We start from the raw sequence: 19879 nt of genomic DNA on the forward strand, positions 1-19879 counted from the left end.
CCTCAACTGTTCTGCCCGCCTTGGCCTCCCAAAGTGCTGGGATTACAGGCGTGAGCCACCATGCCTGGCCCCATTACACATTTTGATTCAGACCTAACTAACGTTCAGAGCTGTCTAAAGATGGAAGTGGGAGGATGTAATTCGCACCTTGACTGGCACTGAGTCCTCTGCCTTGGAGGTGCGCAAGCATTCACTGGGAAAAGATAGGCAGGTATAGGTACAAGAAAAACATGTTTTCAAATCAACAAAGATTTTCATATCGAGCACTTCTTTTCGGGCATCGTGTTAGGAAACATTCATAGGTTATTTCATTTGAAACTCAGAACAATGCAGCAGGTATTATCATTATCTCCTTTTCACAGATTAGGAAATGGGGCACAGAGAGGTTAGGTAGTTTTCCTAAGGTCACACAGCCATAGTGCTGGGACTGGCATTTGAAGCAACATAGGCTGGTTCCAGTTTCCTGAGAAAGGCAAACCTTGGTCGTTCGTTATCTGACGAGGGACTGAGTGAGGAAGGGGCATTACCTTCTGGGGGTCAAACACGGGAGCATTGTCATTGGCATCGAGGATCTCCACTACTGCCACTGCCGTGGTGGTGGAGCCGTCCCCATCCATGTCTGTGGCCTGGATGGTCAGTGTGTACTCAGGGACTTTCTGGGGAGAAAGAGAGGAGAGGGGAAGCCCACTGTGGGTGCAATCTGAAGGATCCCTCCCCTGACCTCCAGGAAGCACTGGCGCAGGGGTGTGCGGATGCAGAGGAGGATCTCTCCCTATCATAATGCTGACTCCTTGACCAGCCCTCCCTCACTGCCAGGAGAACAGAAGCAGAGGATGCTGTTGGAAAGGGAACCAGAGATCCAAAGAGTTCTCTTGGGCCTGTCCCAGGGAAGCCTTGGCATCACCCCCTGACCCTTGACTGCTCCAGAATGAGTTTTGTTTTTGTTTTTGAGACAGGGTCTTGCCCTGTCACCCAGGTTGGAATGTAATGGCGTGATCTCGGCTCACTGCAACCTCCACCTCCCGGGTTCAAGTAATTCTCCTGCCTCAGCCTCCCAAGTAGCTGGGATGACAGGTGCCCGCCACCATGCCCAGCTAATTTTTGTATTTTTAGTAGAGACGGGGTTTCACCATGTTGGCCAGGCTGGTCTTGAACTCTTGACCTCAAGCAATCCTCCCGCCTCGGCCTCCCAAGGTGCTGGGATTACAGGCGTGGGCCACTGTGCCTGGCTTCAGAATAAGAGTTTTGAGTGAGGATTTGGATAAAGGTATCAATTAGGAAACAGGCACCAACTCCAGTATCCATGGAGCTAATTCTACTTTGTGGCACATAAGGGACCAATTTGGGTAATGTGCACACTAAGTGAGCCACTCTGACAGGAAATGAGAAAACCCACAGAAAATACCAAAAGTAGGCATTTTACAGCTGCCTCCCAGCCCTGGAGGAGATTTAACGAGATTGGCTGGCAGTGGGCCACGGGCCCAAGGGAATCAGGGGCATCACATGTGAACCCAGCAGCAGCCATCCCAGCTGACGTGGGTCCTCATTGTTCTGCCTTGGGCTCTGTGGGCAGGGATGGGAGCTTCTGCTCTCAGAGTCAGACCCCAGCCTGGGCAAGTCTGGGCAGGCAGCACTTTCCCTATGGGCCACTCACTTCCCGGTCCAGGCCGCTGGAGATGACGCTGATGGTGCCTGTGCTACGGTGAATGGTAAACATCAGGTCGTGTGGGTCCTTTGGTTCTTGGCTATGGATGGAGTATGCAACCACCCCATTGTAGGTGTGGATGGCATCATCCTCATCTGTGGCCGTCACCTGCATCACAGAAGTACCTGGAGAGAAGGGATGAGTATCTTGTCCTCCCAGTTCCAACTCCAGCCCTGTCTACTTCTGGAACTCTTTTTTTTTTTTTTGAGATGAAGTCTCACTCTATCACCCAGGCTGGAGTGTGGTGGCACAATCTCAGCTCACTGCAACCTCTGCCTCCCGGGTTCAAGTGATTCTCCTGCCTCAGCCTCCTGAGTAGCTGGGATTACAGGTGCCCGCCACCACGCCTGGCTGAATTTTTTTGTGTTTTTAGTAGAGATAGGATTTCACCACGTTGGCCCAGCTGGTCTTAAACTCCTGATCTCAAGTGATGTGCCCACCTCAGCCTCCCGAAGTTCTAGGGTTCCAGGTGTGAGCCACCATGCCTGGCCTCCATCAGCCATGTTCTAACACCTCCAGTTTTTGCTGCATTCCCTGTAGCTGCCATGCACTCAAGAGCCTCGCATTAGGCGCTTTGTATGATGTCTGCACATGGTATTTCTAATAGCTAGTGGTTCCCAAGCTTGGTTGATCATCTGAAGCTTTAGGGAAAATTTCAAATCTACAGATTCCAGAGCTCTGCTCCAAGATCATTCTTATTCAGGAAACTTGGGATGGAAGGGGGTGAATGTGGATTTTTAAGAAGATCCCAAGTCATCTGATACACAGCCAAGGAAATCAGGTATGGCGGGATCTTCTAGCATTTAAGGGTGTGGGCCCAGCAGCCCCATAGCAGTCCCCTTCCCAGTCCTCTTACCTGGTAGGACTCCCTCTAAGACACTCCCTCGGAAGGTGTCCTGGGTAAACTTGGGCTTGTGGTCATTCTGGTCGGTCACGATGATGGAGATGTTCATGGGATCCTCCACTGAGGCACCATTCTCTGACACAGCGTGCCCAAAGAGCTGTGGGGTGCACAGCTCTGGGGTCAGCCTGGTGCCACCCACCTCCCCAGGCCTAGGACCCCACTTCTGAGGGGACATTTACAGTAGACACTAAAGGCTACTTGCCTCATACTTGGCAATCTCCTCCCGGTCCAGTGGCTTGTTCAACAACAACCAGCCTGTCTCCTTCTCTACAGCAAAGACGCCCTCAGGGGGGCTGTCTGCCCCCGGCCCCGTGATGCTGTAGAAAATCTTCGTGTCTCTGTCTTTATTAGACTTGAGCTGGAGGGAAAAGAAAATGGCAGCTGACAAAGTAACAAATATCCCATGACTGTGACAAAGAGTCCTCTGTGAAGAGGGGCACTGCCATAGGAGAATCTGCTCACATAGGAGAGGTTTTCCTCTCTCGGCCCACACATTCAGTAGCAAGAAATCTCATGCAGGCCTTTGGAGGGGGGTCCCTGGGGCCACCAACGATTCCCAGGAGAAGGCACAGTCGTACCTGATTCAGCCTCTGCGGGAAGGGACCCTTTCCATTTTCAGGGACAGATATTGGAGCAACCACCCAATCTCTCTTGTGTCTTCGTAAGATACGTTTGGATGGGAAGATCTTCAATGGATTCCTTTCTTTCAGTGATTTTCTGTCCTGCAAGGAGAGAAACCCCTTAACCCAGAGGTGCAAATAGCTGGGACATACTCAACATCCTCTCACCTATAAAAGTTAAGGGCAGCTGGGCACGATAGCTCACGCCTATAATCCCAGCACTTTGGGAGGGTCACTTGAGCCCAGGAGTTTGAGAGCAGCCTGGGCAAGACAGTGAGACCCTAAGTTTAATTTAAAAAAAAAAAAAAGAGTTAAGGGTGAGGACACCTAGATGAGCCTATTGCAAGGAGAACTCAGTGTTTACTTATACAGGTGGACCAGTGAAATATACCACAGCACATCCGTCTAGTGGAATACTATGCAGCTCTCAAAATAAGAATGAGTATGCTCTCTATGTGCCAACAGGGAAAGAGCTTTTTTCTTTCTTTTCCCTTTTTGGAGATGGAGTCTTGTTCTGTTGCCCAGGCTGGAGTGCAGTGGCAAGATCTCGGCTCACTGCAACCTCTGCCTCCCGGGTTCAAGTGATTCTCCTGCCTCAGCCTCCTGAGTAGCTAGGATTACAGGCATCTGCCACCACGCCCAGCTAATTTACGTATTTTTAGTAGAGACAGGTTTTCACCATATTGGCCAGGCTGCTCTCGAACTCCTAACCTCAAGTGATCCACCCGCCTCAGCCTCTCAAAGCGCTGGGATTACAGGCATGAGCCACCGCACTCGGCCTGATCTTTGATTTATGCTGTCAAATGAAAAGATTAAGGTATAGGGCAGCTTAATATAGTTTAGCATTTTATTTAACAAACACATTGTGCTTAATATGTGCCAGGCACTGTTCCACCTTTTGTATAAAAGGGTAGGAAATAAGACCATATAGTCATATTTTCTTATACATGGATGAAGTCAGGGAGAATATGGGAAAAACTAATAGTGGTTGTCTGTGGAAAGAGGGTAAACATTGTGCTGTGCTGATATACCGTTACGTAGAAAAAGGTGCAGACATGTGAACAGCATCCTAGCTTTTGCATGAGAAGGAAAAGAATGTTTTTATATATGTATGTATATAAAATAGATAACATGTAAAAACATGTGTAATATAAATAAATAGGTAACACATAAATATAGACTATATATAAACTCTGGAAGGAAAGAAACTGGAAACAGTGGTTAACTGCGTCTTCTCTTGGAGGGGTGAAGAGGGCTTTAGGCAAATGGAGGCAAACGAGCAGAGATTATTTCTTGTATAGCTTATTAATATTTTTTATTTTTGAACCACGTGGCTATATTAGCTATTCAAAAATTAAAAACGAAGTGTGGCCAAGCACTCCAGGTGCATCTTCCTGAAGGCTCATGGGATTGGCAGGCCTGTGTTTAGAACTGCCTTCAGTTGGGGTTAACATGGATAAGGGAAGGAAGTAAAGGGAAGTGGGAGAGGGAATCCAAGGGACCCAGTACATGGGGTGATTACTCACAAGGCAGCTCTTGGCTCCACTGGCCTGACCTCAGGCACCACTGTTGGGTAGCTGCAAGCACTACCACCCTTAAATCAGTGCTCACACCCAAGCTGTGGGCAGCTGAGGACTAACACTTGCTCCTCTGAAGGGTTGACTTGGCTCACAACACCCGTAGAAACCAAGGGCTCCTGGCCAGAGATCTGGGCATGCACAGAGAACATCTTTCTTTTGTCCTGCAGGTGGACATGGTGTTTTACCTGGACTGTCTCGCCATTCTGCACAGTGAAGTCGTCATTAACAGTGCTAAACAGAGCTGGCTCTTGCCCAGGGCAGCCCATGAATACTGTGGGGAAGGGGAAAAGAGAGCATTAGGAAGGCAGGAGTATTCTGGAAGTTGCCCCAGGAAACGAGACTGACAAGAGTCCCCTGACTGGATCAAGGACTGCTAAGTGGCTGCAGAAGGGGGACTTAGCTTACTTCCTCTGACCAGGAGTATGACTAATACAGTTTCAGATGAGGCCTCCAAGTTTGGTTTCCAGAGGGAAGATCGCCTTAGAGAAGATCTCCTCGTGGTCAGTTTGTGGGTCAAACTCTTCTTTGTTCTTGGTCCCAGAGGACCAAGATCATAGACATTCAGGGACATTAGCCTCAGGTGGCCTCATGTGACATGCGGTTGACTAAGGTCACAGCTAGAGGCAGAAGATTTTCTGAAGACTGTGAGTCTATTTACACACAATATATATGCCCACACGGATCACTTGGACACCTTGCGTTGTTTCAGTTCATTTCACTCCTTCTGAATCCCCAATGCTTAGCTACTCTTTAAACAAGCACTCCAAGTTAGTAACCACCATTCACCAGCTGGAGGTGAATTTCATCCTTGCAACTATGATACCAAGTTGGTATTATCCCCTCCCCCTACCTTTTTTTTTTTTTTTTTGAGACACAGTCTTGCTGTATCACCCAGGCTGGAGTGCAGTGGCACGATCCCCGCTCGCTGCAACCTCCCCCTCCCGGGTTCAAGCGATTCTCCTGCCTCAGCCTCCTGAGTAGCTGGGGTTACAGGTGTGTACCACCACGCCCACCTAATTTTTGTATTTTTAGTAGAGATTGGGTTTCACCATGTTAGCCAGGCTGGTCTTGAACTCCTAACCTTGTGATCCACCTGCCTCAGTCTCCCAAAGTGCCGGGATAACAGGCGTGAGTCACCGCGCCCAGCCCGCTTTTCAAAGATTAGAAAACTGAGGTTCAGAAGCCAGGTCTACCTGAGTCCAAGACACACACTAGAGAATATTCACAACCAATGTTGTTACCTACTCTTCCTTATGGCCAACGCAAGAAATCAGGGAATCTGCCAGGGGCTACACCCCGGATCCCGCCAGCACCATGCTCTGCCCAGTGCTCCCATTTTTGCTAGGCTGCAACATAACAAAGACCACAAGGACGGTCCCACGCCTGTCCATAGATACGTCAGGCGAGGGCACCAACTGTCCTTTCAGAAAGGTTGTCTTTTAGTTTCAGATTATTATTTTGGTTTAAAAATATCTTTCCTTAAAATAAGAAAGGATAACAGATGAGGGGTTTTCTTTGGTCAATTTTTTTTAAAATTATTTTTTGGAAACAGAGTCTCACTCTATCACCCAGGCTAGAGTGCAGTGGCACGATCTTGGCTCACTGCAACCTCCACCTCCTAGGTTCAAGTGATTCTTCTGCCTCAGCCTCCCAAGTAGCTGGGACTATAGGTGTGTGCCAACACACCTGGCTAATTTTTGTATTTTTAGTAGAGATGGGGTTTCACCATGTTGACCAGGCTGGTCTCGAACTCCTGACCTCGTGATCTGCTCGCCTAGGCCTCCCAGAGTGCTGGGATTACAAGTGTGAGCCACCACATCCAGCCCAGATGAGGTTTTAAAAATAATAAAAGTAGGCCAGGCGCGGTGGCTCACGCCTGTAATCCCAGCACTTTGGGAGGCCGAGGCGGGCAGATCACGAGGTCAGGAGATCGAGACCATCCTGGTGAACATGGTGAAACCCCATCTCTACTAAAAGTACAAAAAAATTAGCCGGGCATGGTGGCGGGCGCCTGTAGCCCCAGCTACTCGGGAGGCTGAGGCAGGAGAATGGCGTGAACCAGGGAGGCGGAGCTTGCAGTGAGCCGAGATCGCGCCACTGCACTCCAGCCTGGGCGACAGAGCCAGACTCTGTCTCAAAAAAAAAAAAATAAAAATAATAATAATAATAATAATAAAAGTAATATGGACATGACAAAGTATTCACATAGTATATAAGAGTACAATATAAAAAAGTAGAATTCTTTTTTTTTGAGGCAGGGTCTCATTCTGTCACCTAGGCTGGAGTGCAGTGGTGCAATCATAGCTCACTGCAGCCTCAACCTCCCAGGCTAAAGGGATTCTCCTGCCTCAGAAGAGTACAATTTTTTGTACAGATGGGGCCTGACTTAGTTGCCCAGGCTGGTCTCGAACTCCTGGGCTCCAGCACTTCTCCTGCCTTGGCTTCCCAAAGCACTGAGATTACAAATACGAGCCACCACACCTGGCCAAAAAAGAATTCTAAAGGATTAATATCCAGAATATATAAAGAATTCATCAAGCTCAACAACAACAAAACCCAATTTTAAAAAATAGGCAAAGGACTTGAAAAGGCCTTTCTCAGAAGAAGATATACAATGGCCAATAATAAGCACATGAAAAGATGCTCAATATCATTAGTTAATAGGGAAATGCAAATCAAAATCACAATGAGATACCGCTTCACATGCACTAGGATGGCTATAAAAGAAAAAAAGGAAAACAAGTATTGGCAAGGATAGAGGGAAATTGGAATCGTTGTACACTGCTGGTGGGAATGTGAAATGATGCAGCTGCTGTGGAAAACAGTTTGGCGGTTCCTCAACATGTTAAATGTAGAATTATCACATGACCTAACAATTCAATGCCTAGGTATATACCTGAAAGAACCAAAAGGATTCGAACAGATACTTATACACTCATTTTTATAGCAGCGTCATTCATAATAGTCAAAAGGTAGAAACAACCCAGTGTTCATCAAGAAATGAATTTTTTTCTTTTTTTTTTTTGAGATGGAGTCTCACTCTCTTGCCCAGGCTGTGGTACAGTGGCTCACTGCAACCTCCACCTCCCAGGTTCAAGCGATTCTCATGCCTCAGCATCCCGAGTAGCTGGGACTACAGGTGTATACCACCATGCCCAGCTAATTTTAGTATTTTCAGTAGAGATGAGTTTTCACCATGTTGGCCAGGCTGGTCTTGAACTCCTGGCCTCAAGCGATTGGCCCACCTGGGCTCCCAAAGTGCTGGGATTTCAGGCGTGAGCCACTGCACCCAGCCTCTACATGAATTTTTTAAAAAATTAGCTGGGTTGGCCAGGCACAGTGGCTCACGCCTGTAATCCCAGCACTTTGGGAGGCCGAGGCGGGCGGATCACGAGGTCAGGAGATAGAGACCATCCTGGCTAACACAGTGAAACCCTGTCTCTACTAAAAATGCAAAAAATTAGCCAGGGGTGGCGGCGGGCGCCTGTAGTCCCAGCTACTCAGGAGGCTGAGGCAGGAGAATGGCGTGAACCTGGGAGGCGGAGCTTGCAGTGAGCCGAGATTGCGCCACTGTACTCCAGCCTGAGCGACTGAGCGAGACTCCGTCTCAAAAATAAATAAATAAATAAATAAATAAAAATTAGCTGGGCATGGTGGTATGCACCTGTTCCAGCAACTTGGGAGGCTGAGGTGGGAGGATCATTTGAGCCCATGAGTCTGAAGCTGCAGTGAGCCATGACTGCACCACTGTACTCCAGCAAGACACTTTTCTCTAAGAAGAAAAAAAAAGAAAGAAAAGAAAGAAATTGACCAGGGGCCAAAGAGAGAGAGAGGGGAGGGGAGCTATTGCCTAATGCCTCATGAGTACAGAGTTTCTGTTGGGGATGATGAAAAAGTTCTGGAGATAGATAATGGTGATGTTGCACAACACTGTGGATGTACTTAGTGCTACTGAATTCTTTACTTAAAAATGGTTGAAATGGTAAATTTTATGTTATGCCTATTTTAACACACACACAAACAAAAGTCTGATATGGGAGGACAATCACTTTGGAAAACAATTTGGCAGTATATATCGATATACGAATTCCCTAAGACCCAGCAAGTCCACTGTGATGTATAGACCCAACAAAAATACATTTGCCAAAACTTATGTATTATAATGTTCATAACAGCACTATTCATAATAGCTAAGCTGGAATCAGCCCAAACGATGAGGGAGAATGGGTAGAAACACTGGGGTATATTAACATAATGAAGTGAATGAAGCACAAGGAGGGGCAACAAACAACATGGGAAATTTAACAAACGTAAGGTTAAGTAGTAGAAGCCAGATGAGAGGATATATGTATGATTCCACTGACAGGAAGTTCAAAACTCAGGCAAAACTCATCCAGGCAAAGGAAGTTAAGACACTGGTCATCTTTTAGGCAGTGGACTCAGTGAATGGGAGAGGACAGAGGGGCTCGGGGACCCTAAAGAGCTGCCTCAGAGCCCAAGAGCTTACCACATACAGAAGGATGTTCTGTGGGAAGGCTGGAATGTGATGATGAGAAAGGGAAGATTGCTTAGGAACCAGCCCTGCCTCCTTGACGACATCCCCGCTGAGGAGTGCTGGGCTGTGACATGCTTGGCCAGTGGGAAGAAGGGGAAAGGGGATCCGGGCCTGATTCAGCTCCAGAGGGTCCCAGGGGCCACACGATCCTCAGGGTGACCTGCCTTTTATTGCCAGAACACAGCTTCGTAGACTCATCTTCTGGGGAACCCTGCTTTGCCTTAGTGCTAGAAAGACCCGGAAGCATAATGTGGCAAGGTTAAATCATCCTCAATATAGGGCAAAAGGTAAATAATCTATAGGGCACTTACTCCATGGGTTATTTATCCAGCTATGCAATGTAAGTTTATATAGGGAAGTTCTTATACTATAATAGTAAGACAAAATAAGCAGAATCCAGAACTACTATGTAATACATGTAACTATGCACAGAAAAATGACTGAAAGGAAATGAACTTTCCCAGTGATTAGGGTCATCAGAAACTTACTTTCAAGTTCACTGCAATAACTATTCAGCCATGACTACCTGTTGGCAACTTATTTTCTCAATTTTTTGGCAGGTCCAAGTTTTCCCTTAACACGAATTGTGTCCCTCCAAAATTCTTATGTTGAAGTCCTAACCACCGGTACCTAAAATGGTGACTGAATGTGAAGATAGGGACATTAAAGAGGTAATTAAGGTAAAATGAAATCGGCCAGGCACAGTATCTCACGCCTGTAATCCCAGCACTTTCGGCGGGCCAGACGGGTGGATCACCTGAGGTCAGGAGTTTGAGACCAGCCTGGCCAACATAGTAAAATCCCATCTCTACTGAAAATACAGAAATTAGCCGGGCGTAGTGGCCTGCGGGGTAAAATGAACTCATTAGGGTAGGCCCTAATCCAGCATGACTGGTGTCTTTTTTTTTTTTTTTTGAGACAGAGTCTCGCTTAGTCGCCCAGGCTGGAGTGCAGTGGCGCGATCTCGGCTCACTGCAAGCTCCGCCTCCCGGGTTCACGCCATTCTCCTGCCTCAGCCTCCCGAGTAGCTGGGACTACAGGCGCCCGCCGCCTCGCCCGGCTAGTTTTTTGTATTTTTAGTAGAGACGGGGTTTCACCGTGTTAGCCAGGATGGTCTCGATCTCCTGACCTCGTGATCCGCCCGCCTCGGCCTCCCAAAGTGCTGGGATTACAGGCGTGAGCCACCGCGCCTGGCCGACTGGTGTCTTTAGAAGAGGAAGAAGTTTGGTTTGGACACAGGTAGTTACAGAGAGAAGACCACATGAAGCCACAGGGAGAAGATGTCCATCTACAAGCCAGAACTATAAGAAAATAGATTTCTGTTGTTTAAGCCACCCCAGTACCTGGTACTTTGTTATGGCAAACCTAGCAAGTGGGCATCAAATCTCAGTTGGGCATGGTGGCATGCACCTGTAGTACCAGCTACTTGGGAGGCTGAAGTGGGCAGACTGCTTGAGCCCAGGAGTTTGAGTCCAGCCTGGCCAATATAGCTAGACCCTGTCTCTTAAAAAAAAAAAAAAAAAAAAAAGGTACATCAATCTCAAATCCCTCCCCTTCTAAATTACTATTAATAGATAACATTTGTGTACTACTTTTTTGTTTGTTTGTTTTTGAGACAGAGTCTCGCTCTGTTACCAGGCTAGAGTGCAGTGGTGTAATCTCAGCTCACTGCAACCTCCGCCTCCCGGGCTCAAGTGATTCTCTTGCCTCAGTCTCTTGAGTAGCTGGGATTACAGGCGTATGCCACCACGCCCGGCTAATTTTTTTATTCTTAGTAGAGACAGGGTTTCACCATGCTGCCCAGGCTGGTCTCGAACTCATGGTCTCAAGCGATCCACCCGCTTTGGCCTCCCAAAGTGCTGGGATTGCAGGCAAGAGCCACTGTGCCAGGCTGATTCAGTATTATTTAAAGCTGTGCTGAGGACCCATGTGAAAGTCTCTCAAGAATCCGTCAATTGGAAATATCACTGCTGATGTGGAACTTGAATTAGCTTATGAGGAATTTATGCTTTCTCATTTGGAAGTTGGATATTACACTTCAGAGAACCATCATGAGTAGCATACAAGTTGAAACCCCAAACCATGACATAGTCCCAGCTGCTTGGGTAACTGAGGTGGGAAGATAGCTTGAGCCCAGGAGGTCGAGGTTACAGGGATCCATGCTTTTGCCACTGCACCCCAGCTGGAGACAGAGCAAGACCATTTCAAGAAAAATAAACCCCAACCATGAATGTGTACACCCCCAGAACCTTACAAACAACTACCCACCATTTACCACATGAGGAAACCAGGGCTGGGGGTGAGGGGTGGTGGTGGTGAGATGACTTGCCCAAGGTCAAACAGCTGGCGCATGGAATTAGAATGAGAACCCAGGGTGGCAGGTTCTAAAGCCAGGTTCTTCCACGCAGCATTCATTCAGGAGCTACTTAAGTACTTCCTATGTGCCAATGACTTTCTTTCAGACACTAGGAATATACCAGGAAACCAAAGTATCTACCCTCAAGTATCTTTGAATTTTTACAGAATACTCCAAAATCACCTTTCCTCAGCTATCCAACCAAACTAATCCACACCACATCAGCTATAATAGCAAAAGCTCGGATACAACCTAAATGTCCATCAATAAGGGATTACTTTGTGTTATACCATCACCTATACAATGAAACATTACACAGCCATTTAAAAAAGACACAAAAGATGAGGAAGCTCCTATTCCATATCTATATGGGAAGATCTCTAGGATATAGTGTTCATTTTTTAAAATTATACCTTTATAAAAAGGCATAGAGCAATATATTCAGAACTAATACACTAACATTCATATTCTTAAATTGTATTTGAAAAATAGCTCTGGAAGGCAACCCCAAAAACTAGGTTTATGGACAAGAATGAGGCTTTATTTTAAAAATTTTTATTTTTTAAGACGGAGTCTCACTCTGTTGCCCAGGCTGGAGTGTAGTGGTGTGATCTTGGCTCACTGCAACCTCTGCCTCCCAGGTTCAAGCGATTCTCCTGCCTCAGTCTCCCGAGTGGCTGGGATTACAGGAAGCCACCACCATGCCCAGCTAATTTGTTGTTGTCGTATTTTTAGTAGAGATGGGGTTTCACCATGTTGGCCAGGTTGATCTGGAACTCCTGACCTCAGATGATCTGCCTGTCTCGGCCTCCCAAAGTGCTGGATTACAGGAGTGAGCCACCATGCCCGGCCTTAAAAATTATTTTTTTAAAATGAGACAGCATCTGTGTTGCCCAGGCTGGTCTCAAACTCCTGGCATCAAGTAATCACCCAACTTTGGCCTCCCAAAATGCTGGGATTATAGGCATGAGACACCGCACCTCATTGAGGGATAAGACTTTTTACTGTATACTTTTTTTTTTTTTTTTTTTTGAGACAGAGTCTTGCTTGTTGACCAGGCTGGAGTACAGTGGTGGCATCTCGGCTCACTGAAACCCCCGTCTCCCAGGTTCAAGCAATCCTCCCACTTCAGCCTCCCAAGTAGCTGGTACTACGGGTGCACGCCACCATGCTCGGCTAATTTTTTGTATTTTTTAGTAGAGACAGGGTTTCTCCATGTTGGCCAGGCTGGTCTCGAACTCCTGGCCTCAAGTGATCCACCTGCCTCAGCCTCCCAAAGTGTTGGGATTACAGGTATGAGCCACCACACTTGGCCTATTGTACACTCTTCTTAATACTGACCATTGTGTCTGCATTAGTTATTAAAACACTGATTTTTTTTAAAAAAACTAAGGGTCACTTTTTTTTGGTAGATACAGGGTCTTGCTATGTTTCCCAGGTGGGTCTAGAACTCCTGGGCACAAGTGACTCTCCCACCTTGGCCTCCGGGTGCTGGGATTACAGGCACGAGCCACCGTGCCTGGCCACTTTTTTCAATCTTAAAACAGCCCTCTTCCTAAGGGAAGGTCTTCAGCCAGTAAAGGGCTAACCAGACAATTCTGTCAATTATTTCCTTTAAGGAGAGACTCAATGACTCCAGTCCTCTCCTACCAGGTTACCCAGCAGGAGGCCAATGGATTGACTCCCCTATTACTCAGAAGACTTAATCCCCAAAACTCTGAGAGCTGCTATTGCCCCTGGGAGCTAGAAATCCTCTTCCTGCTGTCTACAAAATCTACTTCCCACTAGAGTGTACAGCTCACTTCACTACCCTGTCTTCTGGCATATTTCCACTGTTACATGCTTCCAAATATTTGTAGCACAGTATCTGGGCTGTCCATCTATTCTTAGAAGGGACAGTGTCAACAATCAAGGAGAAGCCAATAGTCATGTATTATAGGCGTATGTGCCTCCCACTCAGGGTGCATAGTCCAGATACACCCAAAGGGCTGGCCTCATCAGTTCTAAACTGCTTTGAGTTGGGTGCAGAGCACAACCAAGGGACAACAGTCCAGACTGATAGGAATAAGCTTCAAACACCCACTCTGCTCAGGACACCCAGCTACGTGTTTTCCTACCCAAATCCTCACAAAATAACCTGCAAGGTGGTATTACTGCTCCCGATCTGACAACTCAGGAAACAAGAGGCTGCCAGGGGTTGAACTGTCCCAGGAAGCAGCAAGATCAGGTTTCAAATCCCGAAGGCAGGGAAATAATGAAGAATATGAAATGTGGAGTCCAGAAGACTTGGCTTCCAATCCCTATAATGTCACTTACCTATCCCATGATTGGGTAAATTGTGTGAGTATATAGAAGCTCAGTTTCCTCATCTGGAAATGAAACGATAACACCTACCTCATCAGGTTATTAGGAAGATTAAATAGGATAGTGTTCAAACAGCACTGAATACTGTGCCTGGCCCAGGGTAAGTAAGGTAAGCTCTCAATAAAAAGTACCTCAGACTACTCACAATTAACCTAGGCTTCTGAGATCCACACCCTGGCCTCTTTCTATACCACTGAAACATTCTCTGTCAAACTGGGAAGAAGTTAGCTACAGCTGTGTGCTTTACTCAGTGGATGAAGCTGATCAAAGACGAAGACACATGGGACCAAAGGGCACAACAGGGAACTGGCTCAGTCTGCATTTGGAGAGGGCTGTTTTATAGGGGTCCCTTGTGGTTTACCAGAGGAAGCAGAAGATGGAGATTTCACGAAAATGCTGGCCTTTCCAGGGAAACTTGCTGGGCACATGTAGGAACATGAGTAGTCTTCTCTGCAAGCTATGAGTCAGAGAGAGGCTGGTAAATGGTAAGCCCTGGGGCAGATCATTACAATTTCCTCCCAGATGCTTCCTGGCACCACTGGCTTGTATCACTAGTTTCAAAATGAAACTCATACAAAACCAGGTCTCATCATCACTCATCCCTCCTTTACCCTATCTTTTAATAGTCAGCGAAGTAAACTGGCTCCTATTCCTAACTGCAGCATGGTTCCACAAGGCCACACATCTTGGCCAAATCACGGGGGCATGAACGGGCTTGCGTCAAACTCTTTCTGAGGCAAGCTGATGATGAGCACACGGGGCAATAGTTCAGAATTTAAGGCTGGAAAATGGAAGCCGAAACATAGCTCTTTCTTCCACACCCATCCAGGGCTTCAGACAGTCATTTGACTGCATTTGCCTCAGTTTCTCCCACAAGGATTCTTGAATCACAAGGTCAATAAACCCGATGAAGAGGTGCCTGCTCTACTAATATAAATGGACAGATTTTAGCACTGAGCCTAAACGTACATTTCCTAAAATATTGTCGGGGAAGGGAAAAAGGGAATCAGTAACCTGAGGCTGCTTCTAGAGAAATTAACAATTAATATCATAGAACACATTATAGGTAAAAATTAAAAAAAAAAGAAATTAACAACAAAAAAGCCAGAGCTCTGTGTATCTGCACTCGATAGAAGACATCCAATGGAAACCAGGAGTCTCTGGCCTATGTTCAAAGCTCCTCTCTAAAGATCATCCTGCCAAGCCTGGCCTCAGGTCCTGAACTGGCGCCACTAATAAAACCTGGGCAATAAGAGTTTGGTCCCTGGGGTACTAGAGCTATTGGGAAAAGAAAGCTTTTTAAATAGACTTATAAGAATTGATGGATGCTGGGCTGAGAACTCATTCCTCTTATGTTCCAGGCCTGGTTTTAGGTTGGAATTTGCCTAGACACCTCCATACTCCCAAGGGAACACCCTTGAAGGTCAGGAGCTTTTCTCTTCCTGGAGGTGCTATGCGGTCTGGATGTCCAACATTACTAGATGTTCTGGCAAAATAAAACCACCCATCTCTCTGGAGACAAAACATCCATCAAGTGATCAATCTCCACCAATTTCCCTACTGATCTCTGGGTATTTTGACTAGAGGAAAAGGAAAACATCAGCTTAAACATATTGTGGCCAAAAGGCAGCCTGGGGAGTGGGAGAAAGAGATTGCCTAGGAAATTTCTACTCTAGCTTGGCTTAGGGACATATCTAGCTCACATAACAAACAAATTTGTCCTTACAGCTATCACTACCTTCTGTTAAGGGATTGGGATAAAAGGGCCTGGGAAAGGTGAGTAGGCAGAGAAAGATTCTGGCATTTTTTCTAAATTGACTACATGTAGAAAAATTACCCAACTGAGAAGCCCTAAATTAGGGCCGGACCTTGATTAAGCTCAAACCTGTAATCCAACCCACTTTGGGAGGCCGGGAGCCGAGAGGCAGGATCCACGAGGTCAGGAGGATGAGACCATCCACAAGCTAACAAAGGGTGAGAGCAGTCCTACTAAAAATACAAAAAAACTGGCAGTGAGCCTGTCAGTCCCAAGCTACTCCCGGAGGCTGACTGAGGCAGGAGAATAAATGAACCAGGAGACTTGCAGTCAGGCGAGATCGCCGCCTCCCAGCCCTGAAGGCAGAAGAACCAGACTCAGTCTCAAAAAAAAAAAAAAAAAAAAAGAGAAATACAATTAGGCGAGTAGTGGCTCAAGCCTGCTCATAGGGAGGCCGAGATGGGATACACGAGGTCAGGAGGTCAGACCACATCTAAGCTAACAGTGAAACCCGTCTCACAAAAATACAAAAACACCCAGCCAGGTGAGGTGGGGTGCTGCAGTCCCAGCTGGGGAGGCTGAGGCAGGAGAATGCCAGCCAAGCGAGGCTTACAGTGAGCTGAGATCTGGCCACTGCACTCCAGCCTGGGCGACAGAGCGAGACTCCGTCTCCAAAAAAAAAAAAAAAAAAAGAAATACAAATTAAAAGGACAAGTGCTGTGTCACAGCTGGGAACTGGGTGCTGCTATATATTGCTAGGGGTGGGGGAATGTTAACTGGCACAACCTTTCTGGCAAATTAAAATGTCTTAAGCCTGTTGACCCAGGAATTGTGCCAAGATACCATCCCAGATGTGGCAAAACCATACTTGCTGGGATGTTTGTGACTGTTGCTTAATAGGGAAAAAAAGCAAAAAAAGGTCTCAACAACCTCACTTACAACCCAACAGTTAAATGCTGTGTCACAGTCATCCAAATGTCTAATCTACAGCCTTAAATATTGTAAAAGAAAACCTACCCAGGAAAAAGTACTTTGCAGAAGGGGGAAAAAAGCAGGTCACAAAGCCATTTATAGCATAAGCCTGACAATTATTACATAAAATATTTATAGTTTTATTCTTGTACCCAAAAAAAAGAGAGGTGGGGGGGCTGAGCCCTGGTACCAAGGCTGCCTCTCCCGTCACCAAGTATTTTCCACGCACAGGAAAACCAAGATGGTGGCCAGTGAGCCACATCCGTTTTGAGACCAATGGGAGAGGTCATAGGGCAGCAAGGCGGGGTAGGGGGAAGAGGCAGCGCATGCTGGGATCCCAGGGGGCCTCGGGGCTCCTGGATTCACTTGGGAGCCGCCCCTGGGCATGCTGGGAGGCCCATTGTCCTTGCCAAGCAAGCTTGGAGCAGCTACACAAGGGCCTGCCAGAGCCCCGGGTGCACCTATTGGGGGTCCAGGCCTTTTTCCCCAGAGCTGTAAGCACAGCAGCTCCTGGAGGGCAACAGGACCCAGGTGGAGTGCAGCTGCACCTGACAGATGCCCCCCATCTACACACAGGCCCCCTGGACCTGGATCTTCTCGTAGATGGGGCTGACGGGGTGTCTGAGGCCCTCAGCTTGGAGCCCTTCTTCCACCCACCAAAGGAGAAGAGGAAGCTGGGTTACTGGGGAGGCAACCCTGAGAGTGAGTGGTGAAATCATTCAGACTCGGGTCCTCTGTCTCAGATCAGATACCCTCAACAAAGACTCGGGTGGAAAGATCGAGAAATGGACTATCGATTTCAAATATTCATTTGAAAAGACAAAGGTCCTGTATGGGTGGTAGGCCCGCATTTTGCTTATCTTCCAGTTTTTCCATAGTAAACATGTATTTGATTTTAAATAAGAATTTGATGTGAGTTCTTGCCCCTGACTAGAAAAATTATATGGCAACCCCATGTTGTTGAGGGTGGAGAAAGCAGTTCCAGGGGAGTTTTGGCTGAAGAAAGCTCTGCTGTGTTCATCAAGTTCCTCATAACCCTTAGGAGGTGAGTCTTCCCTCCCAGAGTGAAACTCAAACTCTCAGAGTTTGGAACATGGCTGACTCAGCATGAGGCATGCTGTCTGGCTCATTGACTACCACCCTCAAGGACCATGCCAGAACAAAGATACCAGTGACCAACCTGAGACAGCTGTGATAACAATTAAGGGTCTGGTAGGTAAAAGTGCTGTGTATTGGCTCTGCAGCCTTGAGTCAATCACTTAACGTCTAAACTGTTTAACAGTAAGTACTCAATAATGTAAGCCCTTCTTAATTTCTAGTCTCTAAAATGGGAATACACACACACCCAACCCACCCACCACAGTGCTTGTTAGGGTCAAATATGATGTGTTGTGCTTTATTTTTATTTATTTTTATTTATTATTTTTTGAGACGGAGTCTTACTCAGTCACCCAAGCTGGAGTGCAGTGGCATGATCTCAGCTCACGGCAACTTCCACCTCCCGGGTTCAAGCGATTCTCCTGCCTCAGCCTCCCAAGTAGCTGGGACTACAGGCACGTGCACCACGCCCAGCTAATATTTTGTACTTTTTGTAGAGACGAGGTTTCACCGTGTTAGCCAGGATGGTCTCGATCTTCTGATCTTGTGATCTACCCACCCCAGCCTCCCAAAGTGCTGGGATCACAGGCGTGAGCCACTGCATTCGGCTGTATTGTGCTTTAAAAAGCACAATTAAGTATTAAAAACCAGGGGCAGTGATTTGGAAAGCAAAACAAAAGGACAGGAAGGTGAAGAGGCCTTAATGTTGTCACAGAGCAGTGATTCCCAAACATAGTTGATAGAATCATCTGGCAAACTATTTAAAAACTCCAGATTCCCTGCCGACCGCCCACCTATCACTTCTACTAAGTCAGCTTCTGGAAGTGGATCTGGGGAAAGCAGTTTGTTGCTTTTTTTAAAAGTTCTTGATTCTCTCATTTATTTCTCATGAGTAGGTAAATTGGTATGGCTTTTTGATGGCACTTCAGACCACATATCAAAAATTTAAATATCCAGATGCTTCCTCTGACCAACACTTACATCTGTCTATTCAGCATCTCCTTTGGATGCTTTCAAGATATCCTGAAATCAGTATGTCAAAACTTAAATTCACGATCTTTACTTAACCCAAATATGGTCTTTTTCTAGCATCTCTCCCAGGGAATAAATAGCATATCATGTACTCCAGCTTGAGAATAGAATCTGGGCATCAGAAGCAGCCCAGAGACTGGAGCCAGAGTGCCTGGGCTCAAATACCAGGTCCACACTGACTTTGGGCAAGTTGGTTAACCTCTGTGTTTCCTCTGCTATGAAATAGGAATGATGCTAATATCTACCTCAGTTGAATGAGTTAATACTTAGTATAATGCCTGGCATATGGTTTAGCCAGCAGCTGCTTCTTCCTTGACCATTTCTCCCTTAGAGCTTCCCTTCCCAGACTATCACCCACCAAAACCCTTCCATCTCTACCCCCACCAACTTAGTGCATACAACATCATCTTTAGTATAAATGAGTGCAAAAATCTCCATTTAAAAAGATGAATCTCTTAAAAATGCAACAGCATAGTACACTTGAAAAAAATGAAATAAGGTCATTTCCCTGTTTGAAACTCAGTGATAAGCCTTTGGTCTTAGTATAAAAAACAATATGGCCGGGCACAGTGGCTCATGCCTGTAATCCTAGCACTTTGGGAGGCTGAGGCAGGTGGATCACCTGAGGTCAGGAGTTCGAGACCAGCCTGGACAACATGGTGAAACTTTGTCTCTACTAATACAAAAATTAGCTAGGCGTGGTGGCAGGCACCTGTAGTCCCAGCTATTAGGGAGGCTAAAGCAGGAAAATAGCTTGAACCCAGGAGGCAGAGTGTGCAGTGAGCCAAGATCACACCACTGCACTCCAGCCTGGGTGACAGAGCCAGACTCTGTTTCAAAAAAAAAAAAAAAAAAAATTTTTTAAATCCACCAGCCTCCAGGCACGGTGGCTCATGCCTATAATCCCAGCACTATGGGAGGCTGAGGCAGGCGGATC

General features: G+C 46.7%; 1 protein-coding gene and 1 pseudogene across 2 annotated transcripts in view; one reads left to right on the top strand and one right to left on the bottom strand.

The window, feature by feature from the left end:
- The window catches only part of CDH3 (cadherin 3), a 58932-nt gene that overhangs the window by 20855 nt on the left and 18198 nt on the right, over nucleotides 1-19879 (bottom strand). For both annotated transcript variants that reach the window (XM_021932100.2, XM_021932099.2), the window contains exons 3-8: nucleotides 4995-5080; nucleotides 3188-3331; nucleotides 2812-2967; nucleotides 2562-2706; nucleotides 1655-1830; nucleotides 528-656 (exon numbers count right to left, since the gene is read on the bottom strand). In XM_021932100.2, the coding sequence (XP_021787792.1) occupies nucleotides 528-656; nucleotides 1655-1830; nucleotides 2562-2706; nucleotides 2812-2967; nucleotides 3188-3331; nucleotides 4995-5080 (836 nt within the window). The remainder of the gene's footprint in view (nucleotides 1-527; nucleotides 657-1654; nucleotides 1831-2561; nucleotides 2707-2811; nucleotides 2968-3187; nucleotides 3332-4994; nucleotides 5081-19879) is intronic.
- Nucleotides 17139-19879, top strand: part of LOC110742052 — a 13998-nt pseudogene continuing 11257 nt past the window's right edge.

Source organism: Papio anubis, chromosome 18 (assembly GCF_008728515.1).
Source record: "Papio anubis isolate 15944 chromosome 18, Panubis1.0, whole genome shotgun sequence".
Taxonomy (NCBI): domain Eukaryota; kingdom Metazoa; phylum Chordata; class Mammalia; order Primates; family Cercopithecidae; genus Papio; species Papio anubis.